This window comes from Gossypium hirsutum, chromosome D11 (genome assembly GCF_007990345.1).
Source record: "Gossypium hirsutum isolate 1008001.06 chromosome D11, Gossypium_hirsutum_v2.1, whole genome shotgun sequence".
Taxonomy (NCBI): domain Eukaryota; kingdom Viridiplantae; phylum Streptophyta; class Magnoliopsida; order Malvales; family Malvaceae; genus Gossypium; species Gossypium hirsutum.
In genome coordinates this window covers 67,073,594-67,082,569 of record NC_053447.1, presented here as the reverse complement: position 1 = coordinate 67,082,569, position 8,976 = coordinate 67,073,594, and the positions used below count along the sequence as shown (strand labels likewise).

General features: G+C 33.1%; 2 protein-coding genes across 2 annotated transcripts; both read left to right on the top strand.

The window, feature by feature from the left end:
- The first annotated feature begins 549 nt into the window (after positions 1–549).
- On the top strand, positions 550–2,712 carry LOC107930900 (receptor-like protein EIX2). Its single transcript, XM_016862662.2, has one exon. The coding sequence runs from the start codon at positions 550–552 to the stop codon at positions 2,710–2,712; it is 2,163 nt and encodes a 720-aa protein (XP_016718151.2).
- A 2,294-nt stretch (positions 2,713–5,006) lies between these two features.
- LOC107930920 (phytosulfokine receptor 2) lies at positions 5,007–8,976 on the top strand. Its single transcript, XM_016862681.2, has 2 exons — positions 5,007–5,147; positions 7,522–8,976. The coding sequence occupies exons 1-2, from the start codon at positions 5,007–5,009 to the stop codon at positions 8,974–8,976; spliced, it is 1,596 nt and encodes a 531-aa protein (XP_016718170.2).

The window sequence follows — 8,976 nt, the reverse complement described above, 5'->3', positions numbered from 1 at the left end:
AAAATAATGTAAATAATATTACATTTATACTTTTTCATAATATAGAATAATTATTTAATTATATTTGTATTTTATTATGTGTTTAAGGATCAAATTGATAGAATTTGTAAAAGTAGAGGATTAAATCTATTAAATTATTTATAATTAGGAACAAATTAATAATGTGACATCATATCAACATTGCATCTCGCATGAACAATTAATAATTCTATTTTGTTTTTTTTTTGGCCAAATTTATTAAAATTGACAAAGTCATAGTTTTTCTTTCTGGCAATAAATTCATGTTGGAATTTTGGGGTACCGGAAAAAAGTTCCTTGCCCATGATGTGGACAATGTTTTTGTTTTAGCTTACTCTATCTCAGTCCAGCACTATGGATATGTAATTTCATTTTAGATAAAATGGTGTTTATATTTGACTGGAAATTTCTGATAGGCTATTATTAATTAAAACATTTTGTGGAAATTTGGAAGAAACTTCTTTCTGCTTGATGTATGTGCACAATACTTTTGTTTACTAAGCTTACTCTATATATTTGGAGTTGCAACCAATGGCTGGTACCATCGCAACCATGAAAAGTATTACAATTACCTTATTCCCATTTCTTATTGTCATTCTAGCTATCTGTTTTAGCTTTTGTGATGCCAATTCCAATGTGCTTTGCATAGAAAGTGAGAGAAAAGCCCTTCTGAAGTTCAAGAATGATCTCGTTGACCCTTCAAACAGGTTGTCTTCTTGGGTTGAAGGTGGGGATTGCTGTAAATGGCTCGGTGTCGTGTGCCATAACTCAACAGGCCATATCAACCAACTGCACTTGGCTGCTCCTCTTTCAGTGCCCCATTTTGATGCACCAGTTGGTGAATGGGACGCTTACCATCGATCAAAGAACAATTCCCCGCTAGGAGGCAAAATAAATCCTTCACTGCTGGAGTTGAAGCATCTCAGTTCCCTGGACTTGAGCAATAACAATTTTAGCGGCATACAGATTCCGAAGTTTTTCGGTTTGCTGGAGAGTTTAACATATCTTAATCTCTCTCAAGCACGATTCCGGGGCGCAATTCCTCATAACCTGGGGAATCTTTCAAAGTTGCAGTATCTGGATTTGGGGTGTAACCAATTGGAAGGAGTTGTATCAGAATCCCATTTTTCTAATCTCACGAGATTGACAACTCTAGCGGCATCACAGAACAAGCTGAGATTTGACCCAAACTCAAGCTGGATTCCCCCGTTTCAATGTCGAATTATCAAATTGGGGCAATGGAATCTTGGCCCCAAGTTTCCTCGATGGTTAAAGTTCCAAAAGAATTTATCTGTTTTAGATATCTCGGATGCAGGAATTTCGGATATCTTGCCCACTTGGCTTTTGAACTCGTCTACTCAATTTGAATATGTAAATCTTTCCTGTAATCAACTTACTGGAGGGATTTCATATTTGAACGTGACAGAAATTGTTGACTTGAGTTCAAACCAATTCACAGGCCCATTGCCAAGAGTATTCCCAACTTTACAAATTTTAATTTTGTCAACTAATTCATTTTCAGGCCCGCTTTTTGAATTCGTTTGTAATTCATTAAGAAAGGGACCAATGAGAATTCTTGCCTTTGAAACAAACCTTCTCTCCGGAGAAATCCCAGATTGCTGGGATCATTGGCGAGGTTTGGGTTACTTGAATTTGGAAAACAACACTTTGACCGGAAAAATCCCACCTTCTTTGGGACATTTAAATCTTTCAGTGCTAAACCTTCGTCGCAATGGCATGTCTGGAGAAATACCATCTACGTTACAACATTCTACGAGGTTGATTATGCTTGATCTTAGTGACAATCATTTCAATGGAAGTGTACCAGCATGGATTGGGGTCAAACTCTCGAAACTTGAGATTCTAAGCCTTCGATCGAATAACTTTGATGGCCACCTTCCTCAAAAAATTTGTCAACTTCAATCTCTTCGGATCTTGGACCTTGGCCATAACGGCATTTCAGGAGCTATTCCAAAATGTTTTAGTAATTTTAGTGCAATGGCTAACAAGAGCAACCAGCAGTGCTATATGTTTCAGTGGTCAAGTATCAGTACTAATTTCCTTTTTTTGAGTGCATTATTGGTGCTGAAAGGACGAGAGGATGAATACGGTGCCACACTAGGGCTTGTTACGAGCATCTGCCTTTCAACTAATAGACTAATTGGAGAGATCCCAAAAGAATTTGGAAGTCTCGTTGCGCTACGGTCATTAAATCTATCAGGGAATCTCCTAATAGGAAATATACCGGATGAAATTGGCAACATGCAGTTGGTGGAATCTCTTGATTTGTCGAGGAATCAATTGAATGGTGAAATCCCTCCAAGTTTTTCCAAATTGAATTTCTTGAATCACTTCAATGTGTCCTACAACAACTTGATAGGACAAATCCCAACAAGCACTCAGCTTCAAAGCTTTGAAAGCTTGTCTTACGTGGGAAATCATCTTTGCGGACCTCCTCTCACTAAAAATTGCACCTCAAAAGGTATTTCAACTGATGCAGCAAATAATGGAATTAACAGTGAAGGAAGTAAAGTGAATTGGCTTTATGTCAGCATAGTTATTGGCTTTGTAATGGGATTTTGGGGTGTAGTGGCTCCCTTGTTTTTCAGCAGGTCTTGGAGGCATGCATACTATCGAAAGTTGGATCATGTTGGTCGACAGCTGTATGTGTTTTGGTCTATTATGGGTATATAGTTTGATGAAAAACAAAAGGGTAAACTACACCCATGGTCACTTTTGTTTACCTTAGGTTACATTTCAGTCACTTATGTTTGAAATGTTACGTTTTAGTCACTTACGTTATTGTGTTGTAACATTTTAGTCACTGAGCCGTTAATTGTCGTTAATGGTGTAATGGTAAGCTGACGTGGCATGTTAAATTATCATTCAAACAAAAACTTTAGGTTTAATTATACAATTGGTCCCCATAATTTTTCGTTTTGAGCAATTTAATTCTTTTATGTTCTTTTAACTTTCATTCTTTATTTTTTTTATTTTTCATTCTCTTCTGCTTCTCCCTCTGTTTTCCTACCTTCTTTATTTCTTTTAACATACCAGGAAGTCGAATTGGTAGTGAAGAAAGAAGCATGGTTTTGGTTATAGGGTTTTGGTTATAGGCAAATGATGATAGTCGACTTCCTACTTCTTTTTTCACTGCCAATTTGACTTCCTAATATGTTAAAAGAGATAGGAAAGATATGAAAACAGAGGGAGAAACAAAAGAGAATGGAAAAAAAGAGAAAAGTTTAAAGAACATAAAATAAAAAAATTAAATTACTTAAAACGAAAAAAATATGGGGATCAATTGTATAATTTAACCTAAAATTTTGTTTGAAATGATGATTTAACGTGCCACATCAGCTTACCGTTACACCATTAACGACGATTAATGGCTCAGTGGCTAAAATGTTACAACATGATAACGTAAATGACTAAAACGTAACCTAAGATAAACAAAAGTGACCATGGGTGTAGTTTACCCAAAACAAAATATGTATAAATAAAGTTAGTGTATGTAATTAATTAATATATAGGGTTTTGAACTCAAATATATTAAATGCTATATTTTAGAAGGGATTACATGAATCAATCGATCTTGACTTCGAGTTTAGATTTAGTACTCATGTTTTCCCTTTTGCAAAAATAAATAGCATTCAAGCTTGTTCAATTTTTTGAACTTAGAGCTTTCATGATGTGTGATTGTGTTTAATTGTATGTCAATAATGAAAATGTTGTTGGGTTAAAGAGTGCAATAAGGTGCATTTAATAAACATAAAAAAAATTAAAATATATCGTAACCTGTTAGCATTTTTATAGTTTCGACAATTATAATGTGTTTATATTTAACCACTTAAAACAATAATTAAGTTTGATTAACAAAATCTATACGAATATGAGTAAGATTTGATTAACTAATTCTTTAAGACATGGAAGAAAATTTGACGCTGCAATAGGGTTTTTATTATTATTATAATATTAAAGGTAAAGGATAGGGGTAATATGGTTCGAATCCGTACTAAATAAATATATGATAAGAATTTTAATCAGTGGTGAATCTAGGGGGCTGGGAAGGCTCCCGGCCCCCTCTAAAATATAAAATTGTTATTTAAGCCCTTAAAGTTTTTTTTTTTAAATTTTAAATTAGTAAAGGTAAAATTACACTTTGGCCTCTCCTAAAATTATAAAAATTTGATTTAATCCTTTAAAAATTATAACGATATAGACTATAAAAAAATTAAAATTTCATTCAGTCCCCTCTAAAAAATTGTTCTGACTTCGCCCTGACTTTAACCATCGCTTCTTTTACTTAATAATAAACCTCAATAACATATTTAATAATAATTTATTTTTAGAGTTGATTGTAGCTTTGTGATGAATTTGATCTCTCCATCTTCTTTGATCCTTTGTTCATGCCCAACATTGCCATTCTTTTTCTTTTTCCTTTTCCTTCCTATATCTGATCCCACATGCATTGCACAATGACAGAAAATTACCTTTAAAAAACCCCATCAATCATAAGCCAAAAACTATTATATTTATTGAAAAATTAAGTGAAGCACAATCAACGGACTAAAGGATAATATTTATTAATGAAAATGGTATGAAAGCTATTAAATTGAAAAGATATTAGTGATGGTTTTTCTTGATTGCTTACTTTATATAATGAAGAAAATATCAGCGAGTAAACAGAGCGTGCCGAGGGAGTGAGACTTACTCCATAGACTTTGTTGACTTGACTACGTCAACGCTACTTGAGGAATTTTAAAGCTTGCTAAATTCCACGTTAGGTAGAGAAAGAAAGTGACAAATTCAATTGGATGATTGAAATTCGTATTAGAATGTAACTAAAACTTCAATATCCTTCATAATCATATATGAAAATTAAATGTAATCTGAGGACACAAATATAAAATTATTTCCCACAATTCACAATATAAACATTTAAAAAAATTAAATATGAGTCAGTCTTTAAAGTTGAAACAAGAGCAATGTTGGAAGTATTATTCTTAGCTTGGGATAAAGGATTTCGGAAAGTTAAAGTTGAGTGTGATAATGCTTTGTTGGTTGAATTACTTTTGTCTGCTGGAGGAGCTAGTAATAATTTACTGGAACTGTGGCTGCTACATCAAGTATTGCGTCGAAAATGGGAGATTCGTATCCTACATATCTCAAGAACTCTTGGTGTTGCAAATCACATGACTAAATGTGCTGATATAGGTAGTTCTTTGATATGTTTATTTAGATCCCCACCGACTTCGGTCATGACCTTGTTGAATAATTTGCATAATTTTAGTCAATTATACATTAAAATTTGATTTGATTTAACCAAAATATAAATGTAAAAATAAAAATCTTAATCAAATTTTATGTTTTCCTAAAATTTTCATTTTCCTTTCCTTTCATTTTAAAGACCTAAAAACTCTTAATTGGCAGGTCATATCAGGGGACTTGAAGTTACTCCATAGACTTTGTCCAACTTCCTTGTCAAGTTTATAATTTATTCAATATTTTTTTATAGTTTTAAAATTATTTGTAAATGTGACATAAATATAAATTAATGTCATGTCAATAATGAAAAGTTTGAAGTCTAATTAAAGGCCCAATGGCCCAACAAACTAAACAATTTTCAGGAAAAAAAAAACCAACAACAAAAACCCATTTAATGACAGTTTTCTCTCATCTTCTTATCTTTGTCATATATAGGTCTTAGAATGCCCAAAAAGCCTAAAAATTATATATTTTTTACTTTTTGAAGTGTAATTCGTGATTTCCACATGGTTTGAGACATGGCCATGTGGCTCCTAAAACTTGCTCCGATTTTTCGAGTTTTGCTCATTTTGCTCCCAAATGCTCTCTTAAGTATATAAACATGAATTTAAAGGATTAGGAGCATAAAATTCACATTTTTAAATCGAATAATCATCCAAAAATGCATTAAGAATGAGGCTAAAACATGTTACTTTTGGCATTTATCAACCATTGAACTAGCAGGCTCATTCTTGATACAGATTAACGTAAAAATAAACTTAACTCGGGAGTTTAAGAATAGGGGTTGAACCAAAATAGACCGTAAAAATTTAAGAAGAAATACTCAAACCCGGATCTCTAACACATAAACAGAACACTTAACTACAGATACAGAGACTTATTTATTGATAGAATTTATCAAACATATGTTCAAAATTTGGGGCGTTACAGAATTTTTAATGTATTTTTAATTTGTTTGTTGTTTTAATGTTTTGAAGTGTATTTGATATATTATATATTTTTTAAATTTATTGTATACAATAAATCATCTAAAAAAATTAATATGGGCCAGGCCGGGCTTGATCTTGGCTTCTATAATTCGGGACGGGATTGAACAAAATTTTAGGCCCATTTTTTGGGCTGAGTCGAGCTCGGGCCAAAAAACGAACCTAAAATTTTATTGAGACCCGACCCAGGATTAGCTCTAATTGCTACTATAATAGTATGGATATGTAATTTCATTCATTTTAATAGAAACTAAGGGTTATATTTGAATGGTGAATTGATTTTTTTTTTGGCTTTAAATGAAAACTTTTAAATAGTTTTGTGATTATTTTGAAATATTTTAAAATTGCGTGATCAAAACATAAACATACTAATAGTTTAGTGATCTTGGGTGTAGTTTACCCTTTACAAAATTGGAGCCGTTAAGTAGCTAATGTTGGATGCCAAGCACTGAAATGACACCTCGTGTGATAGTTCACAAGTATTGAATGTATACACGATATTATTTTGTCTTATATGTCACATTTTAAAATTAAAAAATCTAAAATATTTAAAAATTCAAAAAATATATAAAAATTTAGAAATTTAAAAAATTTAAAAATTTAAAAAATGTAAATTCTTTAAATTTAAAAAATAAAAATAGATAAAAAATTCTTACATGCGATATCTATTTGAGCGAACCCAATGACTAATCCTCCACGTTTTGTAGGTCCATTAAGAGATTAGATGTGATATAGTTTAGTTAATTATTATAATTTTAGATTTTTTATTATAATTTATTTAATATTGTTTTATGCATGAAGAAATGATTAAGGGACCACGGCATCCATTTTGTTTGACTGGGTTTTATAACATTTCTTTATTTTAGTAATAGAAATTCATATTACATTTTGTTGAAAAATAAATGCAATTAATTAGAAATTTTCCCTTGATAGTAAATTTTGTGGAAATTAAATGCATTTTGTGGAAATTTGGGGTTTTGGAAGAAACTTCATTGCGCTTGATGTATGTGCACAATATTTTTGTGTTTTAGCTAAGCTTACTCTATTAGTTTGGAGTTGTGAGCAATGGTTGGTAGCATGCAATTGCAACCATGACAACTCCTCTTCCAATTTCCTTATTCCAATTTCTTCTTCTCATTGCTGCTATCTGTTTTAGCATTTGTGATGCCAATTCCAACGTTCTTTGCATTGAAAGTGAGAGAGAAGCTCTCTTGAAATTCAAGATTGATCTTATTGATCCTTCAAACAGGCTATCTTCAGGGTTGAAGGTGGGGATTGCTGTGAATGGATTGGTGTCATCTGCCAAAACTCAACAGGCCACGTCAACCAACTGCACTTGACTTCTCCTCTTTCAGAGCCTGATTTCTTCGCACCATATGTTGAATGGGAAGCTTACTACAATTCCATGCTAGGAGGGAATATCAATCCTTCGCTACTGGAGTTGAAGCATCTAAGTTCCCTGGACTTGAGCAATAACAATTTTAGCAACATACATATCCCAAAATTTTTGGGTGTGCTGGGGAGTTTAACACATCTTAACCTCTCTCAAGCAGGATTCCAGGGAGCAATTCCTCAAAACCTGGGGAATCTTTCAAAGTTGCAATATCTTGATCTTCGTGGTGATACTATGTACCGGTGGGATATCAAAGTTAAAAGTCTTCAATGGGTTTCTGGACTTTCTTCCTTGCAGTACCTTGATTTGAGTGGTGCGGATCTTTCTAAAGCAACTGATTGGCTACAGGTAACATTCAAACATCCTTCTTTGTTAGAGTTGCACTTGTCAAATTGTGGTTTGGAAGATGATCCATCTCCGATTAGTGTTAATTCTACAAAATCACTGGTTATTCTTGATCTTTCTTTGAACCGCTTTTCTTCAGTACCTAAGTCGATATTTAGTCTTCATGGTCTTATGTCCATTGATATTAGTGAGAATTCTTTGGAAGGCCCAATTCCAGATTACTTTGGGAACATCTCGTTTCTTAAAGTTCTTGATCTTCGTTCGAACTCACTCAATTCATCCATACCCAACTCCATGTACAGTTTATACCATCTTCAGTTCCTTAGTCTTGGTGATAACCAGTTACAAGGAATAATCTCGAGTGCCATTGGAAACTTCAGCTCTGTTACTCATCTTGATCTTTCTCATAATGATATGTTGGAAGGAAGATTACCAACCTCTCTGGAATATCTGTGCAAATTGAAGGAGATGGATTTGTCATACAATAAAATTGACGGTGGAATATCAAAAATCCTACAGAGTTTGTCTAGATGTCGTTCGGGTTCCTTAGAGTCATTGGATATGGCAGATAACCAACTTTCTGGCCATTTAACTGATCAACTTGGACAATTTAAAAATCTATCTTACTTGTCCCTTGCTCAAAACAAAATTTCTGGTCCCATTCCATCATCCATAGGGGAGTTATGGTCTTTGAAATTCTTTGATGTTTCAAAAAATCAATTAAATGGTCAAATTCCATTGTCTATAGGGGAGTTATCATCTTTGAAGTTCTTCGATGTATCAGAAAATCAATTAAATGGTACTTTTCCTCTATGTTTTGGACAACTGGAAAGTTTGGAAACTCTGGATTTTGGGTATAATCTATTGGAGGGAGTTGTATTAGAACCCCATTTCTCTCATCTCACCAGATTGACAACTTTGAAAGCATCACACAATAGGCTTAAATTTGAACCAAACTCAAGCTAG